The 21,808-nt window shown below is 36.9% G+C and overlaps 1 protein-coding gene across 1 annotated transcript; it reads left to right on the forward strand.

Annotated features, from left to right (window-relative positions):
- Positions 1 to 1,271: 1,271 nt before the first annotated feature.
- Positions 1,272 to 20,800, forward strand: LOC144977966 (tRNA wybutosine-synthesizing protein 2 homolog). Its single transcript, XM_078923375.1, has 8 exons — positions 1,272 to 1,855; positions 3,567 to 3,685; positions 7,625 to 7,866; positions 8,273 to 8,311; positions 11,917 to 12,067; positions 12,716 to 12,825; positions 15,161 to 15,318; positions 16,758 to 20,800. The coding sequence occupies exons 2-8, from the start codon at positions 3,639 to 3,641 to the stop codon at positions 17,358 to 17,360; spliced, it is 1,350 nt and encodes a 449-aa protein (XP_078779501.1). The 5' UTR covers positions 1,272 to 1,855; positions 3,567 to 3,638; the 3' UTR covers positions 17,361 to 20,800.
- The last annotated feature ends 1,008 nt before the right edge of the window (positions 20,801 to 21,808 follow it).

Here is a 21,808-nt window from a genome sequence, read left to right on the forward strand (position 1 = left end):
GTGGATAAAGCTTTACGTCGTGAGAAAGCAGCAAACGGATCCTCAAGGTCACGATCATAGTCAGGGTCACGTTCATCGTCTTTGAAGTGATATTTTCACTACTACTACTACTACTACTACTACTACTACTACTACTACTACTACTACTACTACTACTACTACTACTACTACTACTACTACTACTACTACGTCTACTGCTGCTGCACCTTCCAATATTACAATTGTATTATGTCTTTTATCTTCCATTATTTTCTAGAAAGTTCCTGCCCCTTCCACACGTTGACCTCCCTTATCATCCCGATCACACCCCTGGGACTCCATACCCACTTCCCACGACTCGCTAACGTTTCATTCAGAAAAGTGAGTGGAGCAGACACGTTTCATTCATACTCCAACCACCATTGAGTGCAGACGATACAAGTTATATTACATTTCATCTTATTTGTTTCCCACGATAATTTGTTTATTGTTGTGCTGACGAAGGGTTTGTACCCGAAACGTCCTTTGTCTGTATTGTTCCCATCCGAAGCATTATATTGCACTTTTACAATGTTTATTTTAACTCACTCAACCCTAACACCGACTATATCCGTAGTTAGTCCGGGTTAGTTTCACTTCATGCCTATTTATTGCATTTTTTTTGGAGATAAATTATAGGCATAGTATCAAAGCTAATGTTTTTATTTTTTACATGTTAATGAAAGTTGAAAAAAACTATCTATGTTCATGCTCATTTTCCAATTTTGAAAAGTAGAAAAATTCTCTAGGATTGAGTGAGTTAAGGTCAGATCCATAGATCGGTTTCGATTGTAATACCACTGAGCGATAACAATGAATGTTATTTATATAACTTGGTAAAAAAATTGAAATATTATATTAATACATAAACGTTTAACAGAGGATTTAACGTTTTTTAAAGCATACTAGCTATAAAACGATACGATAGACTGGGTGGGGTTCCTGTCCTCCCATAGTGGACAGGGCGGCACTTACTGTGTCTTCTATCCCCTATATCTGTTTTCTAATTTGCTTTCTGTCTGTGTCTTGGAATGAGATTATTTGGTTTTGGCCTTATTATTATTATCATCATCATCATCATCATCATCATCATCATCATCATCATCATCATCATCATCATCATTATTATTATTATTATTATTATTATTATTATTATTATTATTATTATTATTATTATTATTATTATTATTATTATAACTCAGAAGGTCCAAATTGACAGTCTACGCGTACACCCCTCTATTTAATGCGTATTTACGAAAATAAGTTTTCTTATTTAGTGCAATTGTTAATTAATGTGATGAAGACTTTTTTTGTTTTGCCCGATAGATAACAATGTTTCAACATGGCATTGAGGTCATCATCATCGTCGTCGTCGTCGCCGTCGTCGTCATCATCATCATCATCATCATCATCATCTTTACTCACTCCACCACCAGTATCAACACTCCCATCGCCAACGCTCCTTTTTTTTGTTTAATTTAATTTCTATTTAATCTCAGTTACTGCAGTTAATATATTTTTTTCTTTCTTTTTTTGTTTTTGTTTGTTTTGTCTGTTTTGTTTTATTTTTGTTTGTTTTAATCTATTTTTTTTTAGAAAGTGCTCATCTTGGCTCCTTGATTTGTATTTATCTCCCCTAGTCTCTCACTGACCCAGTGCTCAATGCTTGTTGGTAAACAAACGTGCTTGAGGCTTGAGGCTTGGTGTGTAAAAAAGCATGGTGCACAGTGCACAGTTCCCTACGTCGATCATCGAGTAAGAGAGGTTGTGTGCCATTCTTGTGACAGGGTCAACTCAACTCATTGGAATTGAATGTCTGTTGGTTGTTAGTGTTAGAGTAAGTTTCACCAAGTCTTTTTTTGCGTGGAGTTTAAAATCAACGTGTAAGTAAGTAGTGCTCAGTGCTGCTCAATGCTTGACTTGTTGTCAGTAGGATAAACAAGCGTGCTTCAGGCCTTGTTGAGTGAGGCTTGATGATGATGTGTAAACAAGTGAACAAGCTTGGTGACAGTGCATTGCGACGTTGATCACGAGTAAGAGAGACAGTGTGCCATTCTGGTGACAGTGACAGGGTCAACTCATTGGGAATGTCTGTTGGTTGTTAAGACTAAGAAGAGTAAGTTTCACACCGCCTTTTTGTGGAGTCTACGTAACGTGGACCGTACAGGGTAACCGGGCACCCAGCCTAAGGATCTACGTACACGGTAGCTCCTGTAACTGGTTTGCCGCTACAATACAAGCAATGGGTGGACCTTGTTCTGTATGTGTGGGTGTGTGCGTGTTATTTTAAATAATCAAACAATACAATTTAACCCATTCATTAAGGCGAGATTCAAGGTTACCGTGAATGTTACCGTGTACGTAGTAGGGATGGTATTGTCGACAAGACCTATTTGATTTGTCATCTGCTGTCCACAACAAATGGGATTTGTTGACAAATTTGGTGTATTAATAATTCAGTAAAAATTAATGAAAAAAAAACCCGGATATAAATCTAGGATATTTGATTTTTGATAAGATCAGATAGTTCAATAGCAAGTAGCAATATTGAGCAGATATATCATTATAGAAAGAATACCACAGTTTTCCGCCACAGTGTTGCCAGATTGCAGGTTATGCACGGAAGTTCTACCACCGCACGTTTCAGTTATAGGGCGGGTAAGGGCAAGGGGGTGCGTGTTCTCACTCCTGCCAGCTTTTACTGAGCTGGCTGTGGAGCGCTGTTGGGTCTGACAAATTTGTAGACTAGTCAACAAATTTTTTGTCGGCAAGCAGAAATTTGCTTGTCGAATCAACTCTAGTACGTAGATCCTGAGGCTAGGTACTTGGTTAGTAACCAAAATAATGATACCAAAATATCTGTGATAATCTCTTTATAACGAAGTTCTGCATCTTTAATTGATCCCCCCTAAAACTTTTAGTTAAAGCGAACAGCAATTTCCAGTCACAACAGCTTTCTTATGGGCGAGTTGGGTCACAATTTGACTCCCACTGCTGCTGCTCACTAAACTGGTTACCGTGTACGTAGACACTCCGTAAAGACTTTATGAAGTATGTGAGAACGAGATAAACTTTGCTGTCCGTTTTGAATCCACTCACTGATTGTCATGTCATTGGTTTATCCTTGTACTTGTACTACGTGTGCCTAGTGCACAACTGCTGCTCAACTTTCACTTTCCAAATCAAAATTAAATTCTTGGATTCTTACAGAGTGGTTATTCAGAGTCGACTCTGATTAACTGTAGACGGTTATTCAGAGTTGGCAGGCTATTTTAACGAGCTATGATAGTCAGATAATCAATGAGTATTTTTTTTGTCACCATCAGCCCTGCATAGGCATGTTCATATGTCCACACAATCACTGTCACGTTAATCTTTGGCTGTTCAGAGTTGGTGTTAAACATTCTTTCTTTCAGAAGGTGTTTTATTAAAGCACGCCGTCTCATTTATATTTCTTGCAATAGTCAATCAAATTTATGGTTATTATTACTACCAGTAAGATTGCAATTTCTTCTGTATTTAATCTGTTGTATTTTGTTTTTCCCCAGCTGCACCTTAAAGTGAGATCAGAACTTTCCAAGTGGTGACAGTGATCTCTATTAAACTTGAATGGACCAGACATGTCTCATGCAGTCTGTGTTAAAGCTCGAGATGCTCAAGCTGTCAGGTTTGTTGTGTTGTATAACATAGAATAGACAATCTACAGTCGAGGACGGATAAACCGACATCATTGGGACGGCGGTAAAATGCCGAATAGATGCGTCATGTCAGTATATTTCAGACCTTCCAAAAAATGAAAGGGAACCAAATGGAAAATGAGAAGTAACATGGGAAGTAAATCTGGATTTTGATGGCGCTTAAAAGGGCAGATTTTGAAATTTAGGACATTTCACTTTGACTATAAAAAGTCTTTTAATAATGTGGTCTCTGTCCTCAGCATTGTCAATGTCGTATAGTAAAGTAGACCTGTAAATTCTCAGTCAATTAACTGAAATCAGTCAATTCGTCAAATTCAAATATTTTAAAAAAGATAAGAAAGAATTGAATAAAGAAAGAATTCATGAATCGTAGTCGAATGACTGTAAAGTTAATTAGGAATGTTCCACAGCGCTATGCATAGCTCATGGGCCGTTTATATTAACGATGGATATATTGCCAAGGCTAAGCAATGCTTTTTAGAATTGCTGTGTCTGAACACACCCCAGTGTATTTTCACACAGCCTTCGTGAAATTATTTTTTCACTTTCCAGACCTGTCGTAGCCAATTTTAACTGAGCCGCCGAGCGATAAATTTCACTGTTTCGTCTAAGCCAAAATTGACCACATTTACTTGAATCTGGTTGACCGTTTCTAAGTTTCTTCACTGATTGGATACCTAATTATAAGGAACAATGGTAATTAGCCTAATTAATTCCCGCACAAATTAGTTTTCTGCCATTGCTTTGCTCAAGTGAGCTTGCTGTTTACCTTTCATTTTGATTCTTTGGATTTTACCGCTACGACGAATTACGAAGAAGAGTTTCAGTCAATTTTTATAGAGCTCATTTACAGGTCTAGTAAAGGTAAAAGGAAGCTCCTTCAGGATTTTGTTCTGCAAAGCAGCATAGGTTCTTAGCTATAATAGCAGTATGACTGGAAACAGATTCTGATTGTGGGCGGTATCCTCCATATTAGGTCATTTCGGGTGTAAAAGGTCAATTCAGCGCAAGTAAAAGGAAGACGGTGGATAAGGATAGACAATAATGACGTCGATTGAGACTTCACTGCTGACCTCGACATTCTGATGAATGATGATGTAGATGAGTCCTCTGGCACTGTGTCAATTGGTCGGATGGTACTGAGCTGCTCAAAAAGGTTTCCAAGCCCTTGTCTTTGTGAGGTCCGATTGCCATTGGAATCAACTGGTCCAAGCCGACATCTGTTGGACTCTTTCATGATAGACCTTTGAGATCCACGTGGAGATATGTTGACTGTTGACAATTGATTTACAAAGATCTGATGAAATCCGCTTGGTTGCAATAATTTACAATTGCTTTACAAATGTTGCTTTACACTTGTTGATGAATTGTTGACTATTGAGAAAAGCTGTGATTGGCACTGCAGAGGAGGAAGGGTCATTTCGTCAGGTTTGTGAAAGCCATTGTGACTAAAGCAGAGTTTGAAATTGTTTCTGACGAAACCATTTTCCAAGCCCATCTTATAATAGTGTTGAGAGCATTGAGAACTTAGATGTTTAAAGCAGATGCTGTTTCTTGTATACCACTGCCTCTGAGGAAGTTCAAGTACTGTCAGGCAATCCAATTAATAATTGTATTCTTGTTCTTTTAAAATTTAAAATTTAAAAAAAAAAAAAAAAAGACTGATCATTGCGATGTAGCTATTTGTCACAATGTAGGTGCAGGCAAAGATACTGACCTACGTGACGATCCCAAAGCCAGAGTACGGTGGCTATTTACCCCAGGTTTGAGACATTAAAGGTGGTTCCACACGACACATAAAACTAAATGCACATCGCAAAACAATTGAATTATAATTTTATAACTGTTTATTACAAATCTAAAGAAAAATAAAAGGAAAGAAAGAATAATATCCAAATTATAAGTGTGGTCAAGAATATCATCTTCACCTTCATCATCATTCACCATTCATTGCATGTCTGCGTATTAAGGTAAGGGGCCCCAACCTGTAGATTATTATTTGCATGAAAGAACTTGTGACAGAAAAAGTGAACTGTGAACATGTTTGGACTCCTATAGATATAATAATACCGAAAGACATCGATAATGTGGTCAAGAATATCATCTTCACCTTCATCATCATTCACCATTCATTGCATGTCTGCGTATTAAGGTAAGGGGCCCCAACCTGTAGATTATTATTTGCATCATCACCATCATGCATCACCATCATTTTTGATATTTTGATATTTGATATATGTTGTCACACTTATAATTTGGATATTATTCTTTCTTTCCTTTTATTTTTCTTTAGATTTGTAATAAACAGTTATAAAATTATAATTCAATTGTCTTGCGATGTGCATTTAGTTTTATGTGTCGTGTGGAACCACCTTTAATGTCTCAAACCTGGGGTAAATAGCCACCGTACTCTGGCTTTGGGATCGTCACGTAGGTCAGTATCTTTGCCTGCACCTACATTGTGACACTATTTCGCCGCCTTCTGGTAAAATTTATGTCGATATACAAGATCTATAGTTACTAATGTTGTATAGTACAAAACATTTTGATACGAGTGTGATAAGTGATATGTTGCTATATCTACTCTGCAGTGTCTATTGATATTTACCCTGTTAGTTCTGAGTCAGTAAATATCGTAGTTGCCATAGAGTTGTTTGCTAAAATTAACTACTTGTTACATATCCTTCACCAAGTTAAGTCACAGTTCAGTGTAGGATAAGGTAGTCTTAAGTCTGGGGGATTTTATTTGCAGTAGAGACACATAGGAGAGTCTCCTCAGGGCTGCCTGTTCATGGTGAATGTAAGTTGGAATATTGGGTGGGGTTCCTGACCTCCCATAGTGGGCAGGGAGGTACTTACTGTGTCTTCTATCACCGTACATGTTTTCCAACTTGCTTTCTGTCTTTGTCTTGGAATGAGATTGCTTGGCTTTGTCCTGGCCCTTGCTGAGAGGGAAACAGTCAAATGTATAGATAGTTTTGGGAGATATTTTTTTCCTTGTAAATCATCTCTGTTATGCACTGTATTATGTTTTGTTTACATATTATTTTTAGACTTTTGAGTGTATTCCTCTTAGTAGGGACCTGTGCTTGTGTCTGGATGAGACTTTTAGGTGATCTCGAGCTAATAATTTGATAGTGTGCTCTTGGAATCTACATCTGTTTGGTATTTGAACCAGTTCCCCTTTGTCTTACTTTTTTTTTTGGGGGTACTTTAAATGTAAATCTAGAACTTTTTACTATCCCATTTTCTTCCTATTTACTAGCGCGGATATGACCTTAATGTGTTGCAAGCGCCGTAAAACCCTTAAAAACATAAAACAAGTTGGAATAGCCAGATTAAATTTCTCTTGAAATATAATTTCTCTCATTATTTTTCCAGCTGTTTTTGAAATTGAGTTTTACCACTGTTGCTGCATTCTTAAGAAATTAAGGAGCAGGCACCGATGCAAGACGTCAGATGTGCTACCATTACACTACATTTTCTTTCATGCTTTGTCTAGCACCTTTCATACACACTCATTCAGATCTTTATCTTGCTGCATTCTTATTGGGAATGGTAAAATGTGATCTCGTGTAATGTTAATTTAAAGAAAAACTGAGCATTATCAATGGATTTATTTGATTCTTTGCCATTATGCAAGCAAATCAGCAACCCTTTAGACTGGAGACTAGAGTTTTGATTAAAAAGAAATTGGTTTTCATCAATAAGTTTGAATTGTCAAAATTCAATGTAATTTGATCTTTATTAAAACTGTCTTTTCCAAAACCTAATTAGTCCATTGTTTATTATCATTTTCGCTACCACCATTCATTTCTTATCCATAATTATCACTATTGTTTTGATTAATTCGATGTAAACAAATTTTGGTTAGGAAAATTTCAATAAATTTTTTTTCTTCATTTCAGAAAGCTTCTGGAGGACAACCAGCTCTGGGATTGTAGTCGAAAACTTCAAAAAGATGGAAATGTGATTGCTGTCCCAATCTACGATGATGTTGCCAAATCACAATTATCAAAACTCCTAGAAGACTTTCCTGATGCTGAAGTCAGAGAGATGGCCCTTCCCCCCTCAGCTAAAAGTGTTCGAACGACTGAATGTCAAAGGCTGAAAGCAGCAGTTAGAAGTTTGCTAAGGAATAAGAATTTGTGTAAGTAAACTGAATCAGGGGTGGTAAGCCTTGTAGCCCACTTGGTGCAAACAAATCAAGTTCAAAGCTTTATAAATTGGTTTAGAATCTAATTGTCAGATCATTTTTGAAGTATTTAAAGGGAAACATGGCTTTATGATATGCTCCTAATTTCATAACTTGAATGTCACATTGGCATCTAACCCAACATGTTACTGTTAAGTGGCCTGTGAATAAGTTACCTTTTGACCTAAGGGCGTAGCAAACAAATAAGTTCAAAAGCCCCTTATAAATGTTATAAACAGTAATTGTCAAAATTTAAAGTTAAGAACAATTGTAATAACTTCCAGTATTTAAAAAAATTATTTTCTTTTCAACTCAGCGATCTACGCAGGAATTCAAAAATGGAAGCATAGATAATCACTTCCATCTTCTTCATTTGTATCACCGCAATGGAGTTTGCTTGGTAGGTAGAGTATTATGATTTTACCCAATTTACTGCTTAAGAAAATCTATAGGAACACTCTAATTCAATTTATTGTCTATATGATCACTATGAATTTGACGTCACTCAGTCTTTGTTATTAACTTTCTTATACACATCCAGTTTTTGTAAGATATATAGTTGAGCACTAATCTTTGTTATTCTTTGATCCAGTTATGGTAATACGTTTCAAGTAATGTATTAACCACTAATTCAGGTAGTTTTGTGTGTTAGTCCGTTATACTTCCAGATGGCAATGTTGTGAGCTTCTTAGCCAAAGACATACTATCTATATCAAGACGTTACAGAAATGCCACGATGGCACTCTCAATTTGAGCCTTGTTGTTTTCGTGTCTTAATAAATTATGCGATCCAGCTTGTTTTGATTTCATCTCATCTCATCTCTTTTCGTGCCTTATTTCTATGTCGTCACAGTGAGTTGAAAGTTTAAAAATTGATGACAACTTTTGTCATTTTTTGTTTGAGTTTTGGCCTGTATGTATTTCAGTCTGCTTGAAGTTTAAAAAGTCAAGGATTAAATCATGTATTTGAAGGTGTGTGTTTGTGTGCATGTTTGAAGGGGGTGGGGGGGATTCTCTGAAAACTTACTTTTTTATCATTACTTGTGTTTCTGGTTTTAACCATTAGCATTAATGGCTAATTTTTTTTTACTCCTTGGGCTGACCTGGGTGTGTTCCAACCTTCTAAAAGTTTAAGAAGTCGAGGATAAAATCATGTATTTGAAGGAATGTGTGTGTATGTGCGTGTGGAGATTCTCTGAAGTCTGTCTTATGATCATTACTTGTGTTTCTGGTTCTTATTATTGGTGGCTCGTTTTTTTTTTACTCCTGAGGTTTGACCTGGGTGTATTCCAACCTGCTTAAAAGTTTAAGAAGTCAATGATAAAATCATGTATTTGAAGGGATGTGTGTGTGTGTGTGTGTGTGTGTGTGTGTGTGTGTGTGTGTTTGAAGCGGGTGGGGGGATTTTCTTAAAACTTACTTATCATTACTTGTGTGTGGTTATGTGGTCTAGTGAGTGGTATGACACTCTTTCCGACCGGAAAGTCTTTTGTCTTATGATGATTACTCGCGTTTCTCGTTCTTATTCACATTAACGGCTCCTTTTATTTACTTCTTGGAGGTTTGACCCGGGTGTATTCCAACCTTCTTTAAAGTTTAAGAATTCAAGGATAAAATCACATTTTTGAAGGGATATGTCAGGCCTCGAAGTGGGCCGGGAAAACCGGGAAAAGCCGGGAACTTTATTTTGAAATTTCCCGACCGGGAAAAGCCGGGAAAATCGGTGAAAATTGTCTGGGGCCGGGAAAAAGCCGTGAGAAAAATTTAGGTGAACAACAACCCAACATGTATTCTTCCTGCGAACGATCGGCTTAGAGCATGGCAGCAGCCTCTTATGGTTTCCTCACACTACTAGGCCCTATGTTATGACGATCGACCCAATCAGCAAAGTCCGGTCTGAATTCGTAGAGTACACAGACTATTACCATGTTTCCTGTGCATGACGTAATTAAAGTGGTTTAGAGTCATCGCTGAAACACTGGAAGACGGCAATGGGATAGTTGCGTCAGTTGTTGAATAAATTATCCAGGCACGGTTGATAAGTAAAAAAACCAAATTATGTTGTAGTTACATTTGAAACAAACAAAGTATATCACTGATCTCGTCTCATTGAGATATAAAGAATGATATAAAAATCAAGAAAATCGGCCGATAAATAAAAAAGTTGCTAAAAAAATCGAAAATAAACAAAAGCAATTTTTAAAATCGAATTTATTCGTAAAACAGTTGGTTTTCAACCGATTTTTCTGAAACAAGGACCAATGTTGTTCTTTTTTCAAGCCGATTTCAACAATGCGACTTTCAAATTCCTCAGAATTATATTTTTTACTTTTAGATTTTAGCTTTTAGGCCTACTCAAAAAGGTGTTATATTCCTTGCCACTTGCACAACAATAGCGTAATACATCGACGGCGAGAAGCGTCTTTGTTTCGACCAGCCGGTTCGGTTAGATAGCCTGTGATTGGTCAAAGACTTAAAGACGCTTGATTCACTCAGTTGACTCATCATTGTCGACAAGACAAGAGTGATAGAAACACACATCCCTCCCCTCATCTTAGTAGTGTGTGTGTGTGAGTGTGTGTTTTTTTGTTTTTTTTTGTGTGTTTTTGACTTGGTCATGAATGCGATTGTTAGCTAAGCTAAGAAAGACGGTCGACGTCCTTGGGCTACTTTAATTAATTTTCGTGACTTGTTATTCAATTATTTGGAGATGGCAGATTAAGGTCGTTTGCTCATTGTAATTTGTACTAAGTTTGTTTTGTCTGTCTCTAGATTAACTAGCTTTATTTCATTCATGTGCAATTCAATAAGTAGGCCACAAGTCTTTGGACGCTACTTTCTCTCTCATAGTAATATTCAAATGTCTTTTTCTCTCTATTGATTTCTCTTCTCTTTGTCTCTTTTCTCTCTCTCTCTCTCTCTCTCTCTCTCTCTCTCTCTCTCTCTCTCTCTCTATCTGTCTCTCTCTTTTTTTAAATATTTTTTTTGCATGTTGTAGGAGGCCTAGACTTTACAGGAATACGTCCAAGTGTTAATAGCCAGAGTCAATATATTTCTTTCTCTCAGTCTCAGCCACTCTCTTTTTCACTCACATCTCTCTCTCTCTCTCTCTCTCTCTCTCTCTCTCTCTCTCTCCTCTCTCTCTTTTTTTTTCCTTTTTTTTTTCCCACGGATGGTGTAGGCTTAGATACTGGATGGCTTGTTATAGTAATATGTACTACGAGTCAATAATTTCCCCCTCTTTTCTGATTCTCTCTCTCTCTCTCTCTCTCTCTCTCTCTCTCTCTCTCTCTCTCTCTCTCTCTCTCTGCGGGTGGTTGGATGGGAGCATCACCCTTGAATCATATACCTATGATGTTCGCATGGGTGTACGATCCGATAGTGATGTCGTTTCTTCTTCTCTTTACTAGCCTATCCTGCTTCTTTGGTTTGTGATTGTATTTTTGACAGGGGATATTTTTTTTTCTGTAAATCCTCTGCCTGTTTGTTCTTGGTTATTTATAATTTAGCTTATGATATCTTTAGGTTATGATTTTGATTGACATTTGTACTATTTTTGTTAGATTGCTTGTTTTTTTGTTTCAGCGGTCTCTCATATAACCTCAATTGTGTTGGAAGAGACCTAAAGCAACAAACAAACAAAACAAACAAAAAATCTCTCTCTCTCTCTCTCTCTCTCTCTCTCTCTCTCTCTCTCTCTCTCTCTCTCTCTCTCTCTATATATTATATATATATATATATATATATATATATATATAATATATATAGGTAGTGGTAACTGGTCTAGAATTGATGAATATGCTTGAAAATTACTACCTTAAAATTTTCCCTAGAGCCTGGAAAAAACCGGGAAAAAGCAGGGAAAAATATTTTCCTGAATCACTTCTAGGCCTGATATGTGTGTGAGAAGGGGGGGGGGGGGGGGGTCTGAACATTTTCAGTCTTATGATCATTACTTGTGCTTCAGGTTCTTATGCTTATTGGTGGCTCATTTTTTTTTTATAGGAGATGAATTGTGGCAGACAGTTGCATCAGTTTTGTCTTGTCGACGACTGGCCAGGTACTCCATCATAACAAATGACGGATATAGGACACCCAAGGTGTCTATGTTGCTGGGGCATGATGGGAAGGTGGTCCACATTGACAATGGAATCAAGTAAGTAGGGATTTAATGTTTAGATGAATGTTTTGTTGATAAAGGGGTAACCCAAAACATTCATTATTTTCTGTTTTTGTATATGAAATTGAAGCTTACATTCAATTTCGCATTGTTATTTAATTTTTACTCGAAATGATAATTGACTTTCTATTGCTGGAACAATTTTTAGATTTAGTGCACTTAAAAGTAAAGGTTAAGGACATTATAAGTGCTGAATACTGTTGAATTTAGTAGAGTATGATTATAATTAATTTTCGATTGGAAAGCGATAGCAGTTCAAGAGAGAACTGACACGAGCGTCGAGTGATTTGAAGTAGAGTTTATTAAAATGCCCTTTAGAAGGCTCACTAAGATACTCATGGAAAAGGAAAGTGCCCCCCCCCCCCCCATTTTTTTTTTTTGGTTCTCTTTACCTTTGGCAGCAGGCCTTCACTGTGGTCTCTAATCCTCTCTAACAACTGCATTGTTGTACCTGATGTCATCGAATTGCATTCCTCGTCTGTACAGTCTGTCTCCTGATTTTTGGCAAGCCTCATTTCCTGTTACACTTTGGATTTTTCACAATTTCCAGAATCTTTTTATTTTTTTAAAAAGATTGTTTTAACAAAATTGTTATTTAAAAAAAAAATTCTTTTCAATTTGCAGATACAGCTTTGATGTCACCAAGTGCATGTTTAGTTCAGGAAACATCACTGAAAAATTACGAGTTGCATCATGGGACTGCTCCAATGAAACTGTAGTAGATCTTTATGCTGGTAAGTTTTAATTAACGTGTGACATTTGTTGTTTAATGAGTATATTCCTCTTTGTTGGATTTTGTGCATGTGTCCGGATGAGACTTATAGGTGATCTCCAACTAAGTACATTGGTGGTATGCTCTTGGATTCTACGTCTGATCCCTATTTGTTCCCAGTTCCCCTTTTGTCTTACTTTTTCTTGGGTGCTTTAATTGTAATTAACTTTTTACTATCCCATTTTCTTCCTTTTTACTGGCGCTGATATGACCTTAATGTGTTGCAAGCGCCGTAAAACCCTTAAAAACAAAAAAAAAATACCCATAAGAATGAATATGAGTTTTTCAATATGGTTCCTTCTATGTGCAAGGTGATCCGACTAGTAGCACTGATGGCCAAGCAATCAATTGGGCAGTGCTAATGGTTTTCCTCGGATCCGCGGAAATTCGCGATTTTGGAGTCCAGAGGAGGAATTTCCTCCTTTTAAAAATTTCATTTTCTCGAAACAATGTGCTTGCAATGAGAGTTGATGTGTGGAGGAACACACAAGTGCAGTTTCCCACTCTCCAGAAGTTAGCTAGAGTAACAGTGATAGTCTATCGTCTTAATTGCTCTAAAAGTGGGGTTTAGTGCAGTAAAAATGGAGCTTAAAGGCAAACGTTCAACATTTTCCCACTTCACTTTTTGTCACCATCAGCACTGATTGGGCGTTTCTTTAATATTTAAGCAGTTTTAAATGTCTGATGGTTGACGATGATTGCACGCAAAGCTCTGGCATTGCACAGACGCAAACTACCCGACTCGGCTATGTGGTGTTGTGGTATGACACTCACTTTCGGATCGAAAGATCCTGGGTTTGAGCCTTGTTCCACGCATAGTTGAGTCCTTGGAAAAGATTCTTTACTCATGTTCTCTCACTGTATTCAGGAGTAAGATGAGTACTGGCTGTTTACTAACAGGCGTTGTGTCTTGTCCTGTTCTGTGCCAGAATACTGTCTTTATGTGTTTGGCGGTAAAGCTGGTGGTGTTTTGATAAAGAATTATCCATTGTTGACAAATTCCTATTTTTTTTGGTCTCAAATTCTATTTCTGGGTGGGGTTCCTGAACTCCCATAAGTTCTATTCTCTTACATCTGTTTTCCAACATTTAAGTGTATCCCTCTTAGTGGGGAGATGTACTTGTGTCTGGATGAGACTTTTGGGTGATCTCATACTAAGTACTTTGATAGTGTGCTCTTGGAATCTACATCTGTTTCCAATTTGAACCAAATTCCCCTTTGTCTTACCTTTTCTTGGGTGCTTTTATTGTAATTCTGGAACTTTTATCTATCCCATTTTCTTCTTTGTAACTGGCGCTGATTTGATCTAAATGTGTTACAAGTGCCATAACACCCTTTAAAAAAATTTAAAAAAAAAAAAATTGAGCTCTTACATAGCTCAATATCCACTAATTGTGCTCAAAGCGCTTTACAAGTGGTCCCTGCCAACAGCAACATTTAACATGTAGGATGGGACATGACGTCTGTGAGGCGATATTACAATATTTTTTTGGACAGGGACAATGCTGTTAACGACCAGGTACTCATTTTACACCGGAGTACGATGAGAGAATTTGAGTAAAGAATCTTTTCCAAGGACTCAACTAGTCCTATTTTCTGACATTCCGACTCCACTTTTGAAATGTGAAGGGTTGGCAGCTCTGATCATGTTTTATTATTGGGATTATTTATATTATTTAGAGTTTAACAATCTTCCAACTTTTGTCCCCTGGGTGGGGATCCTGACCTCCCATAGTGGGAAGGGAGGTACATTCTGTGTCTTCTATCTCCCCATACCCGTTTTCCAATTGTTTCCTGTCGTTGTCTTGGAATGAGATTACTTAGTTTTGTCCTGGCCGTGGCTGAGTTCCTTGGCTGGGAGAGAAACAGTCGAATGTATAGTTATAGTTTTGGGAGATGATATTTTTTTTCCTTGTACACCATCTCTCTGTTATGCATAGTATCATGTTTAGTTTACATAACATTATATTATATGATTTGTAAACATTTGAGTGTATTCCTCTTAGTTGGGACCTGTGCTTGTGTCTGGATGAGACTTTTAGGTGATCTCAAACTAAGTACTTTGACGGTGTGTTCTTGGAATCTACATCCGTTTCCTGTTTGAACCAATTCTCATTTGTCTCACCTTTTCTTTTGTGCTTTAATTGTTATTCTAGAACTTTTTACTATCCCATTTTCTTCCATTTTACTGATATGACCTTGATGTGTTGCAAGCGCCGTAAAACCTTTAAACACAAAAAACCCCAAAAAACAAACAACTTTTGTCCTCTTCTTACTCTTACTTCTTTAACTCCCAGGCATCGGCTATTTCACCCTTCCCTACCTGGTCCATGCAAAGGCAAAACACGTCCATGCGTGTGAATGGAACCCAGATGCAGTGGAGGCACTGAAATGTAACCTGTCACTCAATGGAGTCGAGGACAGATGCACTGTACATCAGGGAGACAACAGACAGGTTAGGAGAAATATTTTACAATTTAGAGTAGAAAAAATCTTTTAATTATTTTTAATTAAAAAATTATTTTTAAAAAATTTAATAAAATTATTTAAATTTTAAAAAATATTTTTAATTAGTTTTATTATTTAAAAAAAACTATGGTCTTGTGGTATGACACTTGCCTTAGGACTGGTAGGTTCAGAGTTTGAGCCCAGATCTGAGCGGCACAGCATATAGTTAAGTCCTCAAAAAAGGCTCTTTATCACATTTTTTTCACCATACTCAGGTGTAAAATAAGTACCTGTCTGTTAACAGCTTTGTCTCTGTTACAAAAAAATTGTAATATTTCCTAACAGGGGTCGTGTCTTGTTCTACATGTTGGCTTTGAGCATATTTAGTGGAAATTGTGCTATATATATAAATTTGAAAACTAATGAAGTATTAGAGCAAGCTGAAACTAATTTAGTTAATTCGTACAATAAGAAAAAGACAAATGCAATTTTTAGGACACCTAAATCGACATAAATGTATTGAACATCTTGCTCTCACAGGAAAGATAGAAGGTAAAAAGAGTAAAGGTAGACCAAGAATAACATATTTGAATAGTTTGAACAGCTGGGTGACAAAGAAAGAGAATAATATTAGTTTTCTGAGGTTATCTGATCAGAAAGATGAATGGCGTACCATGATCACCGATGTCTGGCACAGACTTGGTACTTGGAGAAGAATATAAATTTGCTCCAATTTTTTTTTCTTTTTAAATGCTCAAGAAATGTACATAATAGATTTCAATTATATTATAGTGGAATTTTTTGTGGCAGAGACAAAGCTTTTTACAGTCAGGTAAAGAAACTAGGGAGCAGGCCTCGATGTAAGCTAAAGATGTTTTTTCTTCTTGCATTTTTCTTTCTTGCTTTGTCTGGCACCTTTCATACACACTTGTTCAGTTCAGATCTTTAACAGCCAGGTGCTTATTTTACACCTGACAACAGTGAAAAAATGTGAGTAAAGAGCCTTTTTCAAGGACTTAACTATGCGCCAGAGCAGGACACGAACTCTGGACCTACCAGTCCTAAGGTATGGTATTTTGTTTTTTCAAAGCTGTTATATTCATTTTCTTCTTAATTTTTACAGTCCACAGCTTGTTGTAATAATAATAATAATAATAATAATAATAATAATAATAATAATAATAATAATAATTGTCCAAATAGGCAATTATTGTTAGGTTACAGCTCTTGTAATAGGCGAAAAAAAAGTAATTAAAATAGTGGTAATAATGATGATAATAATACTGATAGTAATGATAATAAAATAATATAATAATAATAATAATAATAATCATCATCATCATCATCATATTAATAATAATAATAAGAAGAAGAATGTCTTAAGAACACATGAAATAGTTTTGAATACAGGTCAACATTTGTCCATTTTATTTGATTTTATTTCAGCTCAAGTTGTCCTGTGTTGCAGATCGTGTAAATCTTGGGCTAATTCCAAGCAGTGAAGACGGATGGCATGTAGCAGTACGCGTGTTGAAACCTGCAGGAGGTGTGTTACACATTCATCACAACGTCACTATAAAAATACCACCAATCTCATGTGTAATGGATGATCAACAAATCCCCACAGAGACAGAGATTCATGAAGAGCGCATGGACAGTTGTGACAATTCTAATATTTTTGTTACTAATGTGCTTTCAGAAAATCCCCATTTTTCCCAGGACAATGGTAAGAGTCCTGAGTTATATGAAAATTGTGTACCCGATAATATTCGTAATCTTCAGAAAGATGGACATCATGGTGATTGTGATGATGACTCGGGGGCAGAGGTAGGATTGAATTGTGATCTTGCATTCATCAACAAAAAAGTCAATTACCTCCCATGGGCAAGGGGAGTTTGTAAAAGGATTGAAAGTTTGTTTGAAGAGTTGAAGGGAGGGGTTACAGGTTGGCAGTGTCAAATCCTACACGTTGAAAAAGTCAAATCATATGCTCCTCACATTGACCATGTGGTTCTAGATCTAGCATGCAAGCCAAAAGGTGATGGATGAAGATATATTTTTATATATATGTGTGTCATATTTTGCTGGATATATTGTCAGATCTGACCATGACATTGTTGTCTGTGCTCTCTTCGATTGAAGAGAGAGAGGGCAAGTGAATTGATATTACACAATAAGATTTTTCTCAAAATAACTTTGCAAAGCTAAAAATAAATGAGACAAATTGCCACTTTGCAGTGCAGTCGAAGAAAATTGAATAAGAAAAACCATCTCACATTTGGAAAGAGACCATCGCTAAATTATCTGCTGGTCAGTTCCCCGACAATAATTTTTAAAAATATTCGGTCATAATAATGCATCAAACCTTTAACTTTATGATAATCGAATCGATTTGGAGATACACGACTTCTTTTCAATGTAGGAGTAGGGGTTTTTACAAATCCACATGCGATACATTTTACTGAGTGCCCCCCAGGTCAGCAACACAATCTCACTCTTATCACGAGTTCAACACATTTACAACAAATATTTCAAGGTTTAACATCTTATAGTTGTACCTTGAAAAAGTTTTATCTTCATTTTCATCCATGCTTCATAATTCCGTAAAACCGGTAAAAAATAAATGGTTCAATGAAACCAAAACAATCAAAAGTGTAGATGCTAATCACCACTCAAAAGTCGTAGTTAGTACTTGCAGAAATCCCAGTGACAAAGTTTAATGGGTATGCTTGCCATAGTGTGCCTGCTGAATTGGTAGAAGGTAGGTATTTGGAAATAGAGGGGAGAGAGGGAACATCTCTCCTTTTCCTAAAAATATTGAAGTGGGTGCGCAGTTGCTACTCTTCATATATTTTTTTGAATTGGTCTCCTTCAAAATGAATGTCCCTGGCATCGGCAATGACAAACAGTCAAAGAAATCTTTCCCAACGAAACTATAATAATATTGAAAGGGCAGTCGTCTCAATGAGACTTCTGACAGACTCTTGACGTCTCTCACTCAACACCAGGTTATAGAGTGAGAAGCTCCTTTCTGCATCAGCAGAACTGATTGTGGCAAAAATTTATTGCCTAATGCATTGCGTAAGATTTGTGTACTGTGTAAAAAGCAGAGTTCCAAAAGTGCTCCCGATTGGTGATATCTGTAGGCGAATACTTCCTGGCAGCCAAACCCAAGTCTCTCATTTAGTGTTAGACCTCCTGCTCTGGTACTGACGCCAGTCCTGGAATGCTCGAGATTGATAATGTATTTAGGCGACTACTTCCGGGCAGCCTTACCCAAGTCTCTAATGTAGAGTTTGACCTCCTGCTCTGGTACTGACGCCAGACCTGGAATGCCGCACAACTCACTTGGAGGAGGAACCATAATCACCTATCATCATGAAAGTGGACAAAGATAAAAGGGACGTAAAAGCTTACATTTATTCAAATTGTAATGAAGCTTACATATTATATCATACAAGAAATTTATCAAAACTATCTGCCTTTAACAAGTGTCTACAAGACTTGTAGCATTGACCACATTGGTCATCAATCTTTAAAGGGAGGGGAAGGTGGCTAAAGCCTACCGACAGTATATCCAGCTAAGAAACTTTATACAAACACAGCACAACAATATTTACTGAACACCAACTTTGTCTTGCGTCGTTTTAACCCATATAAGTACTGTATATAGGAAAATATGTCGGGAGTCATTACTGACCCATGTATTATTTATAGGAAAATGTGTCGCAATTTGTTTTTATTGAAACTAGTCGAAGACAAACGTTTTGTTAATCATTTTTTGACTGTTTGTGGTTCATAATCACATCACCATACAAGTATCTAAATCTTTTTACTTGAGCATTCAAAATGACCCAAGCAAACAGAAAAAGCAACAGAGAGAATTTTCTTTTGATTTTGAATGTAAAGTCATATGTAAAAGAAGCCCTCTTTATACATTTTTGTGTACGCTTAGGCTGTAGTACCTAACTGCACAGTTGAGTCCTCCATGTGTACATCAATCCTGATGACCACCTATGGCATCAGTCTTGATATAATCCTCGTCGTTTGGCTCTTTTTCGGATTTTCCTCAAGATGTCATGAACAGCAATACAAGCAATAGTGGCTTTACACATGTGACTGTCATTCCTGGTGCCTCAATCTCCTAAATTTGCCTTTTAAAAGACCCAATACACCTTTCCACACAAGACCTTTCAGAAGCACGAAATTTATTTATACCTTTTCATGCTACTAGTCAACTCATTTTCTTCGTACTTGGTCAACAGAAAAGAATCCAAGGGATAAGCTGGGACACACGGCAAATGATAATCTTTGAGTAACAATTTAGACCCCACGACAAAGGGCTGTTTCTGTATACCCCAGCATCGTGAACAGAGCCAGGGTAACCAGTAACGGCATCTAAAATGGTGAGTCGACTAACGCAGACCACCTGAAGGTGCATAGCTGCAAATCCCTTCCTGCATTTGTATGCATCCCTCTGCTCACCAGTCTTCCCCAGCATTGGAATGTATGTGCTGTCAATACATCCGATTGCACCAGGGAAAATAAAACGGCTGGATAACTTAACTCTTTCAGCCTCTGCAGATGGAAATTTTACATACACCTCCCCGAGTTGGAGGAGAGCTTGAGACACATGTTGTACATGTCTGTGCAGTGTACTTTTGCTGACATTAAATCTGTCAGCAACACTGCAAAAGGATTCTGTGAAAAAGCAAAAAGGATTTTTGCAATATGAAACAAATGATGTGGTGATGTTTACATAAATGTGAGAACATACAAGTAGTAACGAAATCATTATCTGAGCCTACAAGACTTAGAATGGATTGTCTGGATGGCATGTGAAAAAGAAGTCTTAATTACTTCTCTTTTTAAAGCACCAAAAAAAAAAAAATCACATCGAAAAGACACCATAGGGAAAATAATGGTGTGGGCTGAGAATGAGGATCGGGAATGTCGGTACAGCGCACCTTTCTGGTTCTTAGTCAAAACTGGCAAGACTGCCCTCGATATAAAGCAGTTTCAGTTTTTGAAAATACTTTTAGAATCGAGTTATATCACTTTTTTGCTTTTTATTCTTTCTCCTCGAACTCCTTAACACAAAAGCCTGGTTCAGAGAGGAGGTAATGTAGCATCTTCGTAATTGGGCACATTTCCAGTACAGTACGGAATCCATCAGGCTCTAACAAAAAGCCTCATTCAGAGAGAAGTTAAGAGCAACGAATTCCAACACCATTGATATGGATTGCCCACCGAGGATAAATAGCCCTCCAGCTATGATCGTTTGTCTTCTTTGACTTTGGCGTGCTGATAAAAGCTAGAAATGGGCGCTTAACTGACCTAAATAAATGTTGAAAGCATCGTTAAAGACCTAAAACCAAACAAAACAAACATTGTCGTGCCTCTCGTCATCGGCTTCCAATTTCCTCCTAGATTTTTTTTTTATTAAAAAAAAAAATGACTGATTCCCAAAACTTATAAAAAGATAAAAATTCCACACGATTTTCAGAAAATCTCATAGAATGAAAACAAACCAACCTGTATTACCAAGGAGTCACAGGAATTTTTGCAATGGTTTAGTACCTGTTGAGTGCATCCTCACAGGGACCAGAAGTTTTAGATCATGTACAAGATACTGCAAATAAGTACAAATTTACTGATTATGAAGTAGTATCAATTTCAATGAGATTTAGTAGAGGTACTTGTTCTCCTACTAATTGTCTGTCGATGTACCAGGTATCATTAAAATGTATCCATACCATAAGTTAAAAAATGCTTTAAGCCTAAACTTACAATTTAATACGTAACTGATAAATCTTTACATTATTTCCTTTCTGAGATTATACAATTAGGAGTCGAGAATGAAATACTAATTAATACTAATACCCCATCATTAGCTTGTTTTGTGCCCTTTGAATTGATACTAAAATTAGCCTCCTAGTTTCACAAAATAATGCCATGGTGACCAAAACTAACCGTAACTCAGTAACGAAATAAAGTTCCAAGAAACGAGTTTCATCTCACACTGTCAACTACAGTTCAGTCAGTCCAGTCACTTACCGCGGATGATCAAAATCATCAAAGTGCCTGCTGTGAATAACGAGAGCCTACAAAATGGATTGTCTGAATGGCATGTGAAAAAGAAGTCCTAATACTCTTTTTAAAGCACAAAAAAAAAAAAAAAATGTCTAAAAGACACCATAGGGAAAGTAATGGTGTGGGCTGAGAATGAGGATCAGGCATGTTTTGTTGGTACAGCGCACCTATCTGGTTCTTAGTAAAAACTAGCAAAGCCGCATATATACGCTTGGTTACCAAATATATCAGACTCTTCCCCCTTGACATGCAAGTTAATTGGGTTCTGGGGGTTTGCACCAACAACAAAGCTCTCCACTAGAAGTTCCTGCTCATTTCTAGTGCCCCATTTTGTCCAATCAAAACCAATTTCTCCTAACCCATGAATCATGTCCAGTTGGCTTAAAGTTTTTATTCTTATACAA

The sequence above is a fragment of the Berghia stephanieae genome, chromosome 8, assembly GCF_034508935.2.
Source record: "Berghia stephanieae isolate SIO BIC M18660-M18661 chromosome 8, UCSD_Bste_1.3, whole genome shotgun sequence".
NCBI classification, from domain to species: domain Eukaryota; kingdom Metazoa; phylum Mollusca; class Gastropoda; order Nudibranchia; family Aeolidiidae; genus Berghia; species Berghia stephanieae.

Coding starts and splice junctions, on each gene's coding strand:
- LOC144977966 (XM_078923375.1), top strand. CDS start 3,639: ATGTCTCATGCAGTCTGTGTTAAAGCTCGAGATGCTCAAGCTGTCAG. Junction 12,826..15,160: donor TGTAGTAGATCTTTATGCTG/GTAAGTTTTAAT, acceptor TTTAACTCCCAG/GCATCGGCTATTTCACCCTT. Junction 15,319..16,757: donor ATCAGGGAGACAACAGACAG/GTTAGGAGAAAT, acceptor ATTTTATTTCAG/CTCAAGTTGTCCTGTGTTGC.